The sequence below is a fragment of the Pimephales promelas genome, chromosome 22 (assembly GCF_988280905.1).
Source record: "Pimephales promelas chromosome 22, fPimPro1.hap1.1, whole genome shotgun sequence".
Taxonomy (NCBI): Eukaryota; Metazoa; Chordata; class Actinopteri; order Cypriniformes; family Leuciscidae; genus Pimephales; species Pimephales promelas.
In genome coordinates, this window is record NC_142790.1 from 25,788,137 (window position 1) to 25,807,585 (window position 19,449).

The 19,449-nt window shown below is 35.8% G+C and overlaps 1 protein-coding gene across 6 annotated transcripts in view; it reads left to right on the forward strand.

Moving 5' to 3' along the window:
* Positions 1–16,975, forward strand: part of ralylb (RALY RNA binding protein like b) — a 136,513-nt gene extending 119,538 nt beyond the window's left edge. For 4 of the 6 annotated variants that reach the window (XM_039684934.2, XM_039684932.2, XM_039684931.2 and 1 more), the window contains 7 exons: positions 1,308–1,383; positions 4,447–4,494; positions 5,617–5,795; positions 12,430–12,546; positions 14,602–14,771; positions 15,702–15,736; positions 15,895–16,975. In XM_039684934.2, coding sequence (XP_039540868.1) covers positions 1,308–1,383; positions 4,447–4,494; positions 5,617–5,795; positions 12,430–12,546; positions 14,602–14,771; positions 15,702–15,734 — 623 coding nt within the window. In that variant the 3' untranslated portion in view covers positions 15,735–15,736; positions 15,895–16,975. Of the gene's footprint in view, positions 1–1,307; positions 1,384–4,446; positions 4,495–5,616; positions 5,796–12,429; positions 12,547–14,601; positions 14,772–15,701; positions 15,737–15,865 lie in introns of all 6 variants that reach the window. The other 2 variants (XM_039684929.2, XM_039684930.2) reach the window with 2 other exon arrangements.
* Positions 16,976–19,449: the final 2,474 nt, after the last annotated feature.

The following is a 19,449-nucleotide window of genomic DNA, read 5'->3' on the forward strand; positions in this document are numbered from 1 at the left end:
GCATCCATCTGAAGCAACGAACAGATGCTTTATTAAATGGAAATTGAAACCTGAATTCTCCTAAAAGCATGATGTTTATGCTGCTGTTTGGCTAGACCGCGTCTGAGTCACTCCGTGAGCCGATGTGCTTGAGCATTTACACCAGATCAGCATATATAACAGGATTTCTGCAAGATAATGCTTTCTGAAAAGGCTTCATGTTTTCTGTCATATTTTATCCTCGCGTTTTGATCCCATAACACCAGTCGCAATCGCAACAGGCTTTGTAAACATTGCTACAATATTCAATCGAATGGGACTGGAATCTTTAAAACGGCATACTACATTTCTATTTAAATTGTAGATCGTAAGACACTGTGCGGTATACAGTAGCCCTCAAACCGTATTCACTCATAGCAAGAGCTATATTGCACAAAAGTTTTACAGATTATATATTGGGTAAACAAAGTTTTGCTGTGTTTTTAGAATACATGAATATATATTTATATATGTATATGTACATATGTGTCCTGAACTTGTTTATTATTATTACTACAATAACTGGGTAATAATTTACTAATGCTGAACCTAACCTTAACCAATGGATTAACCTTATATTAACCAGCACTTTTTAGGTACGTAGGCCTACTGTAAAATTAAGTAAAATACATGTTTTTGTTAACGATTCTAAGTCTGGCGTGAATGCACTTTATAGCCCTTAATCCTGTAATTGTGGACAAATGTGGGCACAGAGGACTCAGGTGTGATCCTAATTTTTATTTATTATAAATGTTATATCACTGTCTTCGATAAAGTTTTTTCTATCCATTCATGGTGTTTGTTTTAATTTCGGGGGTATTTTTGAATTTATTTACTTCAAAAAGTACCATATTTTTTATGTAAATTATGCTTACTTTTATGTTTTATTTATTATTATTATTTTTTAACTACATTAAAATATCATTCCAATAAGTTCTTAGAGCTAAAACCTAAAGATGAAGTGACTTTGCTGTCACCTGGTGTCTTATTTTGGCTTATTTTAGAATGATCTAAATTACAGTTTTTCACAGTCATTTCTATGGGTGCCCATTTATGACCCAAATACAAGATTAAGGAGGTTTTTTTTCACCCATTTAACATTGTAGAATTGAGTCAAAAAATAATGTGTGTGTTCAGGAGGCAAACTTAGGAAAAGTAGCCAAGTCTTGTACCGCTCAGACCAAGGGAAGTATTTTGCCCACATTTGTCCAGAATACGGTTTTAGGGTTAAGTGTGTATAAACTATTTTCTACTAGTGTTTGACTTTGAATTCTTCTGTGTTTCTGCAGATATTAATATGGCTGGAGAGCCCAAACCCTACAGGCCTAAAGCGGGATCCAAACGACCCCTAACTGCTGTCTACAGGTGGGTGTGTTTCCTATAATAGTAGGGCAACATATGACTATACTTGTATATGTATGTTTTATACAAAACTCCCTCTGACTGTGTGAATGTTGCTTCAGATAACATCCTGCAGTGTAAATGAAATCCCTTCGCCGTTCTTGTATGCACCCTTGTTAGGAGAGCTGAGGTAGAACGGATTACAGTCTCCTTGGTGTTGCTGAATGAAGCCGTCAGCACATTTGTCATATTATCAGGTTTAGATAACAGAACAACCCGCGGTCTTATCAGCACATTCATTCAATTGCTGAAGTTGCAGTTGTCTCACAGGTTCGGTTAGCTTGTTGAACTCCTATAGGAAGCGAAAAGCTCCAGACGCATCAGTGAAAACTAACCAAGCAGGGAATGAGTGGAAAAATCAATGCTTGAAAAGGTATTAGGCATTTACTCCTTTATTGGCAAGCTTTTATGGGGATTCAGAGCATTTTATTGCAAACAATACATTCTAGCGAATGCTAAATAAACAGTGACTGGACCATGAAACAATTACTGAATTAACAATGTTTCTGTTTAGATCCATAAATGTAATGGCGGTGCCTTTTCTTTTTCTTTTATTTGCACTAGCAATTTGAATAATAGAGTTATAGTAATGAAACATTTAATTACTTTAAGAATTTTGGGCAATTCAGTTGCTTATGTGCCATAAGAGCTGATTCAGGGTTTTTAATTCTTTATTTCTTGCTCTCATTGTGTTTTTGAAATTCGTTAAGTCTTGATTTGCATTTCAAATTGACTAACGCAACCCCATCCATTATTTAATCAGAGGTATAGGCTTAATTAAGAGAATACGACAGGAGCCAACCAACAAAGAATAGCTTTGAATGTTAATTAGTTAGGAATGAAATGGTCAAAAGAACAGAGAGATGCCAATAATGGAATATAATGAGGTTTTGTTTTGGAAATGGTCCCAAAATCGTCCTTACTCCACTTGATATAGTTGACTGGATACTCATAATGTGCATGGCATGCATTTAAATGCTCAATTGCATTAAGGTTGACCTTGTTTGCTTCCTTAATAGTTGTCCTGATGTTTCATGCACAATTAATCGTTAGCTATGTTTCCATCCATATATTTTTATGTGCATTTTTGGGATATTGCATTATAAAACCCAGCTGTTGGAACCGCAAAGATGCACATAAGTTCTAAAAATGTCCATAAAAAAAAATGAATGTGCTTAATTGAATTGGCTAAGAAGAGATAAACTACAATTTACCAAATAAATCCATGTATTAGTAATTGATCAATCTCAACTGTGAGAATCAAGTTGAATGCATGATTTTGGCGTTACCAGCAAAAATTAAATAAAATCAGAGTTTGTAAATATTAAAAAAAGTTACAATACTGTTTAAGTACATTTTTATTTGTTGTTGTATTGAATCCAGTTAGGGTTGACCCACAACTGAAGTCTTACCCAGAATTCGAATGTAATGCAAGTGTTAAAAGGTCGAATGTTTTTGCTTCCATTTAAAGCACACAATGTCCTTTTTAACATGCAGAACTTGATTATCAGGTTTTATTCATGTTGGATTCAGTGCTTAAAATTCAGTTATTAAAGCAAAGGCAGACAGAGTACAGGACCTAGACATTCTGAAATTCATATTCAATTTCAGTTTAATGAGTTGTTCAATTAAAAAAAAAAACCTTTTGCTGATAATTTACTCACCCCCATCATGTCATCCAAGATGTCCATGTCTTTCTTTCTTCAGTCGAAAAGAAATTAAGGTTTTTGATGAAAACATTCCAGGATTTTTCTCCATATAATGGACTTTAACGGGAACCAAACGGTTTAAGGTCGAAAAGACAGTAACAGTGCAAACTGCAAACTGTTCAAAGGGCTTTAAACGATTTCAGACGATGAATAAGGGTCTTATCAAGCCAAACGATCGCCCATTTAAAAAAATATATATATATTATATATAACAAAGTTTAAGTTTTATAAGCTCAAATGCTCGCCTTGCTCTGTTCTGTGATGACTCTCCTGTTCAAACTCGTTCATCAAAATCAACGAATCTTTTTTCGTGTCATTTAGTTCTTTCAATGAATTCACTTAGAAAAGATTCATTCATTTTGATGAACGAGTTCGAACAGGAGAGTCACAAATGCGCATCACAGAACAGAGCAAGGCGACCATTTGAGCTTATAAAACTTAAACTTCGTTTTTTTTTTTTTTTAAATGAGCGATCGTTTCGCTAGATAAGACCCTTATTCATCGTCTGGTGTCGTTTAAAGCCCCTTGAAGCTGCACTGAAACTCTCATTTGGACCTTGAACCGTTTGGTTCCCAGTAAAGTCCATTATATGGAGAAAAATCCAGGAATGTTTTTATAAAAAACCTTAATTTCTTTTCGACTGAAGAAAGAAAGACATGGACATCTTGGGTGACATGGGGGTGAGTAAATTATCAGCAAAAGTTTTTTAAAAGTGAACTACTCCTTTAAATATTCACTCTAATTTTCATGCTGAAATGAAGTTGTAAAATAATTCAAAATAGCGTTTTCATATTCTATTTCACTGCCCTGTACATGAAATAAAAATGACTGAAAAAGAATCCCTGTTGCTTTCCTTGTCAGTTGACATTATAAGTCTTCTGAAGAGAAGTGCTGCTACTCTAAAGGGTTCACACAAAGTTTACTAGATGGAGTCCAGGTAGGGGTCACACACAAACCGGAGGTCTTTCTCACTGTCTGATTCTAACTAACAGGAGATTTGGATTGCTGCTGTTACCGAAGAGTAACTGTATTTGGGAGCTTTGAATGATTTATGATGGCTGAAGATGTCTGAAGAACGTGGATTATTTGACTTGCACGAGTTTAATGAGTGTCTCTACACGTTTAAATCTTGGCTATAAATTGATTAGCGTTCAAAGTGTAAAATCTTCCTGCGTCACATCTGTCAGTGTCAGTTCAGCTGTAAATACATGTCTAAATCAAGGGGCAAATCCCATCAGTTTAGGCCTAAACCATTTTTGTCATTTTCCTGTCATAGTGAATCACACTTTACATTGTGCCTTTGTTTTGTCTCTTTCAGTGGTTATGAATTTGATTATGATTACTACAGAGATGATTTCTACAATAGGTATGTATGCATTTATTTACAGATGTTTAAACCCAGTTTTAAATGACCATAAAGAGTTGTAAGTCCATGGGATATGTGTCAGATCTGCATCATGTGCTTCAGCTCTTAAAGTGACAGCAGCCTAATAAACCTGCTGCTGTCTGTCATTAATGTAAATCACAGAACAAAAGACAAAAAGAAAATCACTCGCTTCTCTTGACTTTTGTAGATTTAATAAGGATTGATCTATATTTATCTATATCTGATCTATATTTAAAATGTATGCAGTGAAGACTGGGGAGTGTTTGATAACTTTTATTCAATTTCTGTATATTTCCTACCGGTTAATCACGTTTAAAATGTATAAACTGTCTTTATTTTGTTTCTACATTAATTTGGAGATTAACTGTGAAATTATTACAATATAAAAATATATTAAAAATGTTAATGTTAGGTGTGCAATTACGTGGTTACAAATTTGATTTAATAGAGATGATTTCTACAATAGGTATGCATGCATTTATTTGCAGTTGTTGAAACCCTTAATCTAATTGCACATATTTTGAAACACTCAAGTCCTTCAAACCTATAAAATGATGCACACAAAGAAATTAAAGTGATTAAAAATGACTTTCACAGAAAATCAATACTCTTATTTATCTTAAAACGCCTACAGTTTGTCCTTGAAAAGAATTAAGAGAAAAGAAATCCATCAGTGTTGAGTAAATGGAGCTCATCTTTAATTTCTGAAAAGACCTGTTTTATTTTTTCGCTCGTTTCCTTCTTATGATCTCATCTTTTATTAGCAGAGACATTTGCTAAATGTCAGCTGGGTGGAGAGCTGTGAATATCAAGGAGAGATTGATGGTAGAGCGAGGGCATGTGCCTTAGTTTGACATTTTCTTCTTTGACATCCTTTCTTTTCTGTAAATTCTTTTGAGAAATTCGCCTGCCTTCCTTCATGAGGAATTTCAAAAGTAGCTCTACTAATTGCAGGGAAACCGGGAACCAGGAGTCAGAAACGTTTCCAGAGCTGAAAACCCTTTTAAGATGGCATATAATTCCGAGTCAAAAGGCTGGTTTTGAATGATAATGATGTTATGGCGTCTTTCGTAAACTCTGCACTTCTTCTTAACCGGTTAGGCTCTTTGACTATCACGGACGGGTGGCTCCTCCTCCGAGGGCAGTGATCCCACTGAAGCGTTCGCGAGTGGTACTTCCATCCACTCGACGCGGGAAGAGTTCCTTCCCTCTTAAAACCTCCTCCGCTTCTTCCTCAAGACCTCCATCTTCATCGTCGTCCTTTTCCTCTGGGCTGAAATGTAAGCCATTTAAAAAGTCTCACACGGTTGTCCATAAAATGTATTAAAGGGATAGTTCACTTTGAAATTAATTTTTGGTTTGTTTTAGTTTACCTCAAGGGCATCTAAGATGTAGGTGTCTTTGTTTCGGCAGTAGTTCCAATTTTGATATTTTTAGGTCAAACCGTTATTGTGTCAGTCATATAATGGAGGTCTATGGTCACCACCTCAAAGAGCATGCACAGAGAAGTCCAAATTAAACATGATTTAATGACTCGTAATTTGTAAGTAAACACTGATGGCCTAAGACACGAAACGAGCGGTTTGTGTGAGAAAACGAACAGTATTTATATCGTTTTTACCTCTTGTAACCACAGCCAAGTGATCTGAGGGTGCGGACGCTTTGTGGCTGTGGTAACAAGAGGTAAAAACGATATAAATACTGTTCGTTTTCTCACACAAACCGCTCGTTTCGTGTCTTAGGCCATCAATGTGTACTTACATTTACGAGTCATTAAATCATGTTTAATCTGGACTTCTCTGTGCATGCTCTTTGAGGTGGTGACCATAGACCTCCATTATATGACTGACAGACGAGAATGGTTTGACCTAAAAATATCGAAATTGAAACTACTGTGGAAACAAAGACACCTACACCTCAGATGCCCTTGAGGTAAGCTAAAACAAACCAAAAAATAATTTCAAAGTGAACTATCCCTTTAATTTATCAATGTAGTGTATATTGTCTTTTTTTATAATAATGCAACTTGGGCTGTCCATAGAATTAAAAATGTAACTACAATTTATTTATCATTTCATAATTTAATTTAGTAAACACTAGGGGTGTGATGAGATCTCGAAAAAAAATGTCATAAATGCCACTTGACTTGGTATTTTGTTGTCTAATACATTGACATTCGTGCATTTTCATACTTTTACTGCAAAAATACATTGCATGTTGCAGACATCGCACCGACAGATCCACAATGTCCTTTACACCATTAAATCACTGACCTCTGGTATTGGCAGACTGTGGCACACTGTATGAATTGCATTAGCTTTACTCTGGTTTATAGTCTGGAACACGTTGGTCAGTAGCCCTCCCTTACAGGTTACACAAAGTAAAACAGACTTTTTCTTATTTCATGGGAGCAAAAATCAAAAACGTATTGATTTTTGCAACCAAAGAGCATTCTGAGACTTCATTCTGACTGGGATTCGAGCCAAACGGCAAGACAGAAGATCATGCATTCGTGTTTGTAAATTAGAATTCATAACACTAATTCAGATTTTATCTCTAAACCACAAGTAGCAGCTTTCACAGCATCTGTCAGCATCCCGCCTTCTCCTCGGAGCGGGGAGCTCAGACGTCGAGATTAGCTGTGGTGCGTGACACTAATGCTCTTAGCCGTAGTGCTGCGGTCTCCGGGGGCTTTTCTTATATCAGTGCAATTCACGGCCAGAAATATCCATAGCATTCACACAAAAGTGCCACTGTTTACCTTAATCTGCATTTCACTGGAGTTCACGGCACAAACTGGAGATTAGCTTTATACGACACCAAAATAGCATTTAATTTGGCTCGAAAAGTTTACTTTGGCTGTTTTGCTCAAAGCAACTGCTGATGAAAATGCAGCCTTTAAGATCAGAATTGTGACTTTTTTTTTTTCATTCTGTCAACAGAAAACAATTCTATATAGTAGAGGATATCTGAAATTTGCTGTAAACACAACTACTGCAATTTTCATCACCCATAAACTAGAGTGACAAAACCTGCTTCATCTGCCTGTGAAATAATTTTGGGTAATGGAACTTTAACTGTAACTATTTAAATGTAACTTTAAATATTTTAAACAGAATTTGCTAATTCTATAATGCATGAAGCTTTCGTTGCCTCCTATTAATACCTCTAGCCTTTTTACTTTTTAAATTGTCACCATTGAAAATGAACTCATGGGAAAAAGGTGATTTAAAAAAGTAAAGAAAAACTTAGGGAAGACAGAGGCATGAAAATAGTTAAACAAAGCTGTCTGTATTTGATTTTTAAAAAAAAAACAGTAAAGACTGTGATGATGTATCACAATATTACTATTTAAAATAAGTTTTAATTTTAATACTTTACAAAATGTAATCTATTCCTGTGATGCAAAGTTGAATTTTCAGCAGCCAATAATCCAGTTTTCAATCTTTTTTTCTTTTCTTTTTATCAGTAGCAGTGGCAAAACAAATTGTAATCTTATTTTATAAAAGTTACTAAATTTTAAGAGGGCTTACAACTTGTGACAACTAGCCCCGGTGTCCTTTTCTCTTCCGTTTAAATACATTTTAATCTAGAAACTTGATGCATGTAGTGTATCCTACTTCCCACCACACATCCTCTAAATTATTCCAAAGTACACATCTTAAAACAAGCGATAAAGAGTAAGTTAACTGTCATCTGTCAAAAACAAAATGATGCTCCTCTAGTTTGTGTTTCATAGGTTGCGCAGATTAACACTCCTTCCGTATTCACATTTTGTGAGCTTAAAGGCAGTTTTTGGACATGTTGTATGTGGGGTTTTGAAACCATTTAAATGGTTGCATGCAGACGCGTTCATTGAATTTCATTAGATGCGACGCTTCGTCAACTAAACACTTACACACGCAGAGCTTTCTGCCTCAGGCGGGTGATGGCAGGTGACACCATTTTGTGAGGTAGTGGGAAAGCTGGCAGTGGTGTGACAGCAGTGCTGGGTCACGCTGTGTTATCAGGGCTGAAGGCGGTGATGGCAAAGCGTTAAGCTTTCTCAAGGAGAGTATGCTATGCTGCATTTTCTGCTGTCATTCGGTATATTAAAACAGTAACTTATGTTTTAGAAACAAGATTTCCAGACTCTTTTCATGAATGAACGATTCAAACTTGTCTTTATGAGTGAGTCTCTAAATGATTCGGAAAAAAAAAAAATTTGTTCATTAATGAATCAGTGATTTTAAATCATATTTTTCTGATCTTTCGTTCATGAATGAAATGGCGTTGTCAAACGAATCACTTGAAAGATTCAAGAACGTTGTAAGTGAATGAGGCTCACACAAATAAAGTCACTTGTTTAGTTCCTGAATGAATTTAGCATTTTCGAACGAATCACTTGATTGAATGATTCAAATGTAAGAGATTCCCTTTGTTTAGTTTCTAAATGAACTGTTGTGTTTGAACTAATCTAATCTTGCAAAATGACCTCATGACTTTTGCGTAAACACACACGCCACTTTCAAGTCAAGTGGCGTGTTATGTATACGCATTTTGAGCTATCCGCGTGTATGTACACGCCGTTAAATGTCCGAGCGAAATAAAGCAAAATGTAGATCTACATCTGGGGAGCGATATTTTTTCCTTAGGATGGTAGGGGAAGCTTCATAAATGGTATTAACCCCAGTGACGGGTAGGTTTAGGGACGAGGTTGGGGTAGGTCATATATTTATATACAGTATACAGTAATGTAACGTTAAGTCATTAGTTGAATGAATGGTGACAACTTATCTTTTTATTCCGTCTGAACTGTGCCCTGAATTACACATATGATGTTTGTCAATTTAAAAGATAATTCTGAAAGTCAAAAACGTCGCAGTTTGTCATAAAACAGAAGAGTAACATTTAGTTTTATGTGAAAATCGCTCTATGAACTACATCTCCCGGGAAGCGAAACAACGAGTGAGATCCGCTGCTCGTGTGTGTGCAGTCTGGTACAAAACACTCAGGTATGACGGCGTAACGTTACGATTATAACGTAAGACTATAGAAACAATGACGGACAATAGCCTCAGTGAAGTTAGCTTCATTCATTGAGAGAAAATGTGCGCCTTTGGGGTTTGTAGTCTTTGTAATTTTACGTATTTTCACAGTCTTATACCTCAACGGTTTTACATCAAACTGCGACTTTCTTTACTTTAAAACGTATCTTTTAAATTGACAAACATCATATGTGTAATTCAGGGCACAATTCAAACGAGATCAACCCATTCAATATTTTTCTGAAATAAGGTCCCATGGTGATCGACCGGAAGGGGAGGGACTTAGGCTCTCTATCGGTGTGTCATATATACGCCATTTCATGAGATCAGTCTGGTTCTTGAACGTGTGTGTCGTCAGTAGATCACGCGCAGGACTTTCCACTCCCGTCGGTGCACTCATGGCATTGCATCCTCCTTCTAATTTGCCCTGTTTACTAAATCTGGCCCTCAGCATGTAAAACAGATCTACAGATGGTGAGGGTTTGGGTTGATTTCGAACCACATGAAAGCAGAACATTCCACCTACATGTCTGCAGTTACACTTAGTAGCTTTGAAAGATGTCAAGAACCATTTCCATATTTTAAAGTGATCCTGCATTGGATACCATCTGCTGCCCTTTTTCTAGCCTATTTGGGCTTTCAGTTAGAAGTTCATTCTTGTTTGCTCAGAGCGGCCTGCTGATTTTAAAAGCTTATTAGATTCAATGTGTGTCCAATGGTGTAGTCAAGTCATCTGAGGGAGATTAATCTGACAGCTGCCAGATGAAAAAGAAGCTGTGGAATATTTAAAGCGGAGTATTTACAGAAATTAGCAGCATGAATTAAGCTAGCAGGCATTGAGCAGAGATGTTTCATCCCATATTAGTTGTATAGAGTCATTCAGGGTGACCATGGGTGAATGTCTTGCTCATGAGCACAAGCACAATGTCATGATGCAAGATTGTAAACTGCCTAGTTCATCTTTAGGACTGAAGTACAACCAGATCTGTAGCCAGGTGAAGACAAACATCCTTTTAGAATACTGTACTTTAGCAATATGTGTACTGTATATTTATGTGTAGTTTCCCTATGCTTGATGTGTATTTAACCTCATTCTCAGTCTTATTAAATATTACTTTAAGCAAATTAACGTAACGTAAAACAAATTTTTTTACGTAAAATCGGGTGCAGCCATCCTTATCACATATTTTAGACATCATAAATATCATTAGAAAGCTCAGACGCTCAATTTATCCTACTGAACTCTTTTGAAATTGAACATTGCATTACCAGGGAAATGGTGCTTTAAAACCATCCATTTTTGTGATGCCAACTTCAAATTTGGAACACACCTTGGATAGAAGTGGCTTTGATTTTCTAGACATTTTAGAGTCCAAATTAGAGCCAGACCGATATATCGGCCGATATTAGGCATTTTCCAAAATATCGGTATCGGCAGTTATAATGGCCGATAAATGAATATTTAAAAAATTAAAATAAAAACGGATGAAACATGCTTCAATCATCTCTCCCTGGCCTGTTATATTGAAAATGTATGTTTTACAATTTGCAGTATGATGTTATCTATTGCTAAATTATGGCTCATCATAGACTAGCTAACCACAAAGCAAGCTAATGCCAATATCATCAGTGGAAGACCGCTAACGTTAACATTAATGAGCTTGGAAACCACAATGAACTTTTTCTGGCTAAATAAAGTAATGATTACTGTATTTATAGCTAGCATATCTCTAGTTATAGTCCCTGCCTTGTAAAATGTAAGTTATACTTGTGAGGAGTGAACATTTAGACATAGAGAAAAAGTATCAAATGTATCTTGTGCAGAAAAGTGAGTTTTTCTTTTACACGCTTGTGAAATCCAACAATATTTAATAAAAAAAATATCGGCCGATATATCGGAATATCAGATTTTAAAACCCAAAAATATTTGTATCGGTATCGGCCTTCAAAATCCTTTATCGGTCGGGCTCTAGTCCAAATGATGTAAAATGTATATATTGTGAATAAAATAAAAACCTTGAAGTTAGAATATGTTGGTTACAACCATTTTAAGTGCAGATCTCAAGAGGACAACAGTTCACAGGTTTAAAGAAACTAATATGCAATAAACAGTATGCAGTGAACAGCATGATAATATTGCATTGCAAATCAACTCCTAAGAAACAAACATCACTCTTGATTATTTGTATTTGTTTCAGGCTGCAAACAGTTCTTATCAGGTTTTAGTGACTGAGAAAAGCAGTATCTATGAAAACATGAACTGAAGAAACATGATCTTTCTTGTATAATGCCAGGTCCGTGTATCATCCGATCATTTAATGTCCAATTTGAAATGAAATAAGCAGAAATGAGAAAACGGCACCTTTATTGGGGTCATGAGATGCCCCCTTCCGCTGATTGGTCAAGTGAATCGGAGCATGTGACGTCATCAGTCATCGCTCAGGTCTGTTTAACAAAATAGTCCTCAATGGTAATCTACCCATTAAGGATGTAATTTGTCTTTTTGAAAACTCAAACAAATCTACTGGTAACTTCCTTGTCCTTGTGGCAAACTTTTACTTTCACAAAGAAAATTCCTTACTATTAAAGATTTCTTGTTTTTTCGGGGGGGTGGTTTTAAATGAATAAAGGTGCAGTTTTCTCATTTCTGCTTATTTGAAATGATCGGATGATACACGGATCGTCGGCCGATATCAACCAGCGTGTCTGAATGAGATAAGAGCTAAAGAGCTGAATTAAAAACAGCGAGACAGGCAATTCTTTAACTCTTAGTTTAGAACCAGCAGGCCTGAACAAGTTGTCTGACATTATCTGTAGTGATAAAAGCATGAACGTGGATGCACTGTTATCTCCTGAAATCATGTTTTTATTGCATTTTCTTCTCCAGCAGTGAAAACTGATCAACTCCAGACTATCAAACGCGAACTGACTCAGATCAAGACGAAGATCGACTCTCTTCTCGGCCGCCTGGAGAAGATCGAGAAACAGCAGAGATCTGAGTGCGGTGAGTCAGACAGAGCTATTGGAGAGCAGAAATAAAATCGGCTGTACAGGGAGAAATATTGGGAGTGCGTACACACTATCTATCTCTGTGACAGGCGAGGAGACGGCGGCCAATTTGTCATAACTGTTATAAAGCCAATCTTGCACTGTTTTAATATAGCAAATCCCATTTCACCATGTTGACCAGTAACTGCAGTCTCGGATTCAAGAGTCAAACTTTAGGTCTGTTCCATGGGCTTGATTTAAGATTAAAGACGTAGTTCACCCAAAAATTACTATTCTTTCCAAACCCGATATGACTGACTTTTGTTCCTTTTACCATTTTAAACCCTAAGCCCTCTATATGATCAACAAAACACTGTTGTACACAGTTTCCTACATGCCTTTTAGGATAATTCAACCCTCTTCAGATAGTGGTACGTTGTTGGGCCAACTCAATTTTGGACATTTTAATTCTAAATATTAATAATTGAGTTGGGCGAACTCAATTTTGCACTTTTTAATTTTAAATATTAATTATTGAATTATTACTGTGAAATCTGTCTTTTATAAAATTAATAACTTGTATTGTTGGTAATATTTCAAGATGATCACTTACTGGACTGAAGCAACTTAAGTTTACTTGATTTGTCTAAAAATAAGGTGTGTAGAAATCAAGTTAAAATGTATAAAATATTACAGTTAATGAAAGTCCATTAAAATTGTAGAGCTTTGATCATAAAACTAAGCATTTAAATATCTTAAGACATATTATTGGGAGAGATTATCAGGGCTCTCAAGCGTCACGCATTTCGGTCTTTTGTCACGCACACCCGCCACACATTGTATTTCTCATGCAGAAAAACAATTTATAATATATTTAATAATATAATATATTATATTATTATAATATATAATAAAATATATTATATATATTATCTCCCCTGCTCTCGAGACTGTCACTTATCAGCCAATCAAAAAAAGGAAGGGCTACACAAAGGCTAGCCAATCAGTAAATAGAACTATTGTATCTGGGTAAGATTCAACGCAACAACCAATAAAAAAAAAGCATTTCCTGAAATTGTTCATGTGATTCAGCAACAACATCTCTTCCAAAAGTTTTGTTCACCCGCAGAGGAAACGACTTTGAGCAGAGTAAGCCATGATCTCCTGTTTTAATGTTACAACAAATTTACAAATTGTTGGACACAAACAATGAGAGCTTGACTGTTGTTAGAGAATCATATTTTATAATTATCCTGGCCATGGATGCATTAATCATTGCATCTGTCTTTCAAAGATGTCAGGTAAAAAGCAAACAAGCATCCTCTCATTCGCCCTGAGAGGAAAGCCCCCTAAAATGGCTGGGCTTGAGCTGAAGTGTTTTAAATTGGAGCCAACACCACAAATGGTAAAACCTGAGAGCCCTGGATTACAGAGTGACGACTGATATGTATGTGCCTTTTAATGCAGGTGGCCTTTGCCATTTTTGCTCAGTTTGTGTCTCTGAATAACTGGAGTTTTTTCTTCTTCCTCGAGTGTGAGTGCCATATTCTCTTATCATACTACATAAGCCATAAAAGCCTGATGTATCAAAAATATGAAACTCAACAAACATTTCTTTTTATATTTTGTCTGAAGGTTCAGTAAACTGTTCTATTTAATTTTTATGTATTTTAATATATACAAAAATGTATATTTTTTACTACACACATGCTTGTATATATTTAAGAAATATTTTCTTGTATATACTCTATATAGATGTATATATAATTTATATTATATATAAATATTTTATTAAAAAAAATCTTAAATATACATGCATGTGTGTGTGTGTATTTATATTTATATACACACAAAATAATTATACACAGTGCACCCACATATATTATGTAAACACAAACTTTTATTTTGGATGCAATTAATTGTTTGACAGCCCTACTATAAAGTTTTAAAGGATTAATGCATCATATTTGCATACAAGTCAAACGGGTTTAGAATGACATGAGGGTGAAAACAAAAATATTATAAATGATATAAATCATAATCGTCACAAATATCCGTGTCTTTTCTTCAGAGCCTCATAGGAAATATGAGGAGAACTGTGACTCTTTGCATGAGGAGTCGATATCGGAGACGGCGGATAACTCTGGAGAGGAGGGAGGAGAGGGAGCGCTGGATGCGGAGGCGGGAGAAATGACAGATGGTGGCGAGGATGACTACGATGAAGAAGGCAGCACTGATCTGGTACGTTCCCCCCCCCCCCCCCCCCCCCCCGGCGAGCCTCGCTGGCAGCCGTGGGTCTGAAAAGCCCTGTTGAAGCTAATTCTGCAGATTTATTCATCGTTGCAGACATGGGAGAGCAGGAGCTGACGAGGTTCCGCTGGGCTGCTCCGACTTCTCTTAACCCTCACCTGTCACGCTCCGTAATTAAAACAGAGTCAGAACCTCTGGAGACACTACGGTCCAGCAGCACCACCACCAACAGCAAAGTCAATTTAACATTTAGGATGTGCTTCCCACTGAGGAGACAGGCAGACTTGCATTTTAATGAGCTCTTCCATTTTCTTAAACTTGAAATGAGAGGAAAACCTCAAGGCGAACTCCCGCTGGAAAGATTCCCAATGGCATGTTACCCACATTTCAGGTCAGGACTGTGATCTCCAACGCAGATCCCCAAACAATACAGATTTAAATTAGCTAGAATCTCAAGGTGTTTTGAGAGCTGCTCTTTCTCCGTAGATGGATAGCTGGATTACATCTGCTCTTCTGGTGCCATGCAGCTTTTATTGATCATTTGTCTGTCTGAAAAAGGCTGTTAGATGATGTGAATGACTGAGATCGATATATATTAGTTTGATATAAGGTCATGGACCGTCTGAGACGTTTTGCACCTAAAATGGTTAACTCAGTTGGACACCATTATTTGAATATATTTTTAAAATGTAATTTATCGCTGTGTTGGCAAAGACGAATTTTAATCAAGTCTTCAGTCTTGAGACTTGATCCTTCAGAAATCATTTTAATATGCTTATTTTCTGTTCAAGAAACATGTATTATTATTATTATCAATGCTAAACTGTTGTGATGCTAACATTTTCTTTCTTTCTCAAGATTCTTTGAATTGAATGTAAAAATAAAAGTTACAAAATGATTTTTTTTTTATTTGTGTTTCAGATGGAGAATCATGTGTCTGATATTGACAATTGAAGGTAAGTTGATTTATGTCCTCTGTATTTTATTTCATAGATGTATGTTAATGCTTTTTTTACATTAGATATTAGTTTAATCAATCCGTTTATTCATTAACATGGTGACGGGATGAATGATATTGATCGCAGAATGCAGTGCAAATACAGTCTTTTTTTAGAGTTCTGCATCCAGAGAGGAAATCAACTCTGCGTTGAACAGAAGACATGAAACTCTGTGAAGACGGACGTCTCTTCTCTAAGAGGCCACGAAGACTCGTGATTGGCTGATTAGATGCAGGGCACATATTTGGACAAGTTTAGCATCTGCTAGTCACAACTGCTGTTTTTCATTTAATAATGTTGGCACATTCAATCATATTTGACTTTTACAGGATATGTGCAAATCAAATGTTATTTTTAAGTTTATCATGCAAACACTAAAGTTTAATTTTAAACTTTAAACCCCCCACCCCACCACCAAAGGATAACTTATTTGAGCAAAGATTTTTACAGTCTTTGTGTGGAAAATGAGCCTTAAATGTCCGAAAACTTGGCATTTTCAAAACCTTGAGTATTAATAGAGAATTTAAGTAGAATTATAATATATATACACACATATATACATATAATTTTTTTTAATTATTATTATGATTTATTTTTACACACACTCCTACTTATTTCCTAGCCAGTTTATGCTTTCTGAAAATGTTTTTTGTGTAATATTTACTTGTGTAATTCTTCTCCATGGATCAAAACATATTTTTGATTCCCAAACCGAATCCACTAAAAGTCAAGTATTTGGTTTAATGAAAGTTTTAGCTCCGTACTGCCATATTAGTTTCATTAGACTCAAACTTATAATGTACACATCAGTGTGACTGAAATATTGTCAGACCACTGCAACTCAAAAAAAAAAAAAAAAGAATTATTTCTTAATGTGTCATAATTTGTAAAGATACTGTAAAGATGATATTGTGTGTACATTGTCACTGTATTTTGTTTTTATCATGCATAGCCGTGTGTTATTCAGAACGACATGTAGTAGTCAGATTGTTTCCGTTCTCTATGATGTCATCCGGTATGGAGTGTGTCATAATGAACTCTATTTTTGTATGGCAGATTTACAGAAAAAGCTTCAGAATATCCATCTTTGTTCTGCTGACATTTTCATTCTGCTACTGTACATAATTTATTTGTTTGAATAATGGAACTGTATGTGTATAGCTTAAAAAAAAAAGAAAAAGATTGATGGAAAATGGATCCGATTGTTTTGCTATATTTTGAAATTGGTGTCATGTTTGGGAGAAAAACTATTCTATACCGTCTAGGTCACTGATGACATCTCAGAGGCCTAGAAATATAATTAAAATTAATTCATATTGTATAGAAATGTAAACTATTTGTAAAGATATTTTTTATGATTGGCATGTTAATGTATTTTCAGTTCATTGTCTGGCAATAGGCTTTGTGGTATAGGAACAGACTGCCATTACAATCACTATATAAAAATTGCGAAATATTATTTTCCTTCTATATTTGCTGTGGAGCAGAACTGAATACAATATTTCAGCTATAAGGTCAGCCTAAAATGCACTGATTTTAAGAATATAAGAAAAAACATTTATTGGCTCTGCATGTGACAATTAGTTTGGCTGTGATTTTGTAGTCATAAAATAACAGACAATAGAATATTTATTAAATTTAGATCCTTACAGCGTTGAATTGCCACGTTTCAGTAATATTAAAGGTGAAGTGTGTAGTTTCTATGACAATAGAGGTACTTAGTGGAATTATAAAAAATAAAGAATATTTTTCAAACACTCGAACATATTATAAATGTATATCCAACTATATTGTTGCTATAGCTGTGGTGTGAACTCTGCTATTGTTTATTATTGAGAATATTATTATTATTATCTTTGCACAGTAAATATCGTCCTTGCTGTGAACGAGCCGTAACACTGCAGAGCAAACGCATAGCGCCTCGCTGCACGAAGGCTGCATACTTTAGGCAAAAAAAAATAAATAAATAGTATGTGACTAAAGTAGTATGTCCAAAATCACAGAGTTAAGAGTTATCAAAAGCACTCAGATGACCTACTACTTCGGGGAGATACTGAAGTGTGCATATGATGGACACACTTTACTATCCCATGAGGCCACGAGAGAGGATTTGGGAATGGCTGCAACTGATGCTGGTAGGTAGCCTGGCTAACGCTGAAACGACGTGGTCTGGAAACTACATGTAATTTTTCTCGTATTTGAGGCGTGGTTTACCAATGCGCCTGTGCTCCCTCCCCGTTCTCTGATTGGTTGCCTATTTCGGGGGAAAATTTGGTTCATGATGTGTGATAGATTAGATATGTGTATAAATACCAGACTGAAAAAAATCGCGCTGCGGCAAGGCGGAATGGGGAAACCCAGGCTAGCTGGTAGGTGAAATGTGAAAATGACAGCATAGTGAATGTACTTCACCTTGTGTACAATACCTAGTGTACACTAGATGAAGTACACTGTACACTAGGTAATGTATTCATATTCTTCAAAATATCTTCTTTTGTGTTCAACTGAGTTAAGAAACTGATACAGGTTTGGAATAACCTGAGGGTGAGTAAATGTTGACATCAATTTCCTAAACGTTCTTTATAGTGAAAAGGGGTCAGTAGATTATTAGAAAGTTCTTCACACTAAGAAACAAAAGATTCTTTTAAGAATTGATCTCTGAAAGGTTCTTTGGGACACCAAAAATGTTTCTTTATGGCATAAAGTTCAATACAGTTTCTTTTTTTGTGTGTGTTTATCAATGTTAACAAATATACTATTCTCTCATCTATGGATCAGAAGGTTGCTAAATGTAGGATTGGCTGTTAGGAAGACTAGTTTGGAGAGGTAGACTTGACTGAATCTGGTAGACGTATGCAGCACGGGAAGTAAGCCATCCATAGTCTCTTGAAGAACCCACTTCTCTTGTCATTTGTATGTTCATCTAAAGTGAGGAAAGAGAAAAAGAAAATTATACTAAAATAACGAGCATTATTCTGTTAGATGCATATTTGTATTGTTTTAAATTCATCCAAAGATGGCTCTTCAGGCACTTGATTTGGCAAAGTGTGGTCTACAATACATACACTCTGGGAAGCTGTTCATTGGATAAATTCTCAGGGCCTGAAGTTAACTTTTTCGGCTACCGGCCACTGTGGCAGATGGATATAAAAATTCACCTGCCACAGAGACCTTTTACCTGCCTTTTTTTTTTTTTTTTTTTTTTTGCCTCATAAAGGTGAAAACTTCACAATATTGTTCTTTAACTTGTAAGAATACACATTTAAGTGCTGTCAAGTAATAATAACTCTAAGAATATATGTGTTTGTGTGTGTGTGTGTGTGTATATAGTATATACTCAACAGATAGACCTATGCAGCTCGTATGTAAACAAATCACACGCGGTTGTGTTGATGGCTGATTTAGTCACTGTGATAGATGTGACCAGTAAAGGGTAAAAGAACACAGAGGCAGCAGCCTACAGCAAACGTTTAGGGGTTTATTTCCCCTTAGATGGGGTTACAAAAGTAAAGCCAATGCTAAGCCAATGGTGGTAAACCAAACATACCAAAAATCAAATAACAAAAAACAAAAACAAAACCATACAATAAAGATGGGTCACTGCATTTGCCTCTCAAACATTTACAGAGGTCAAGGGCTTACAGAACCTGTTCTCTCACAGAACAGGTGGC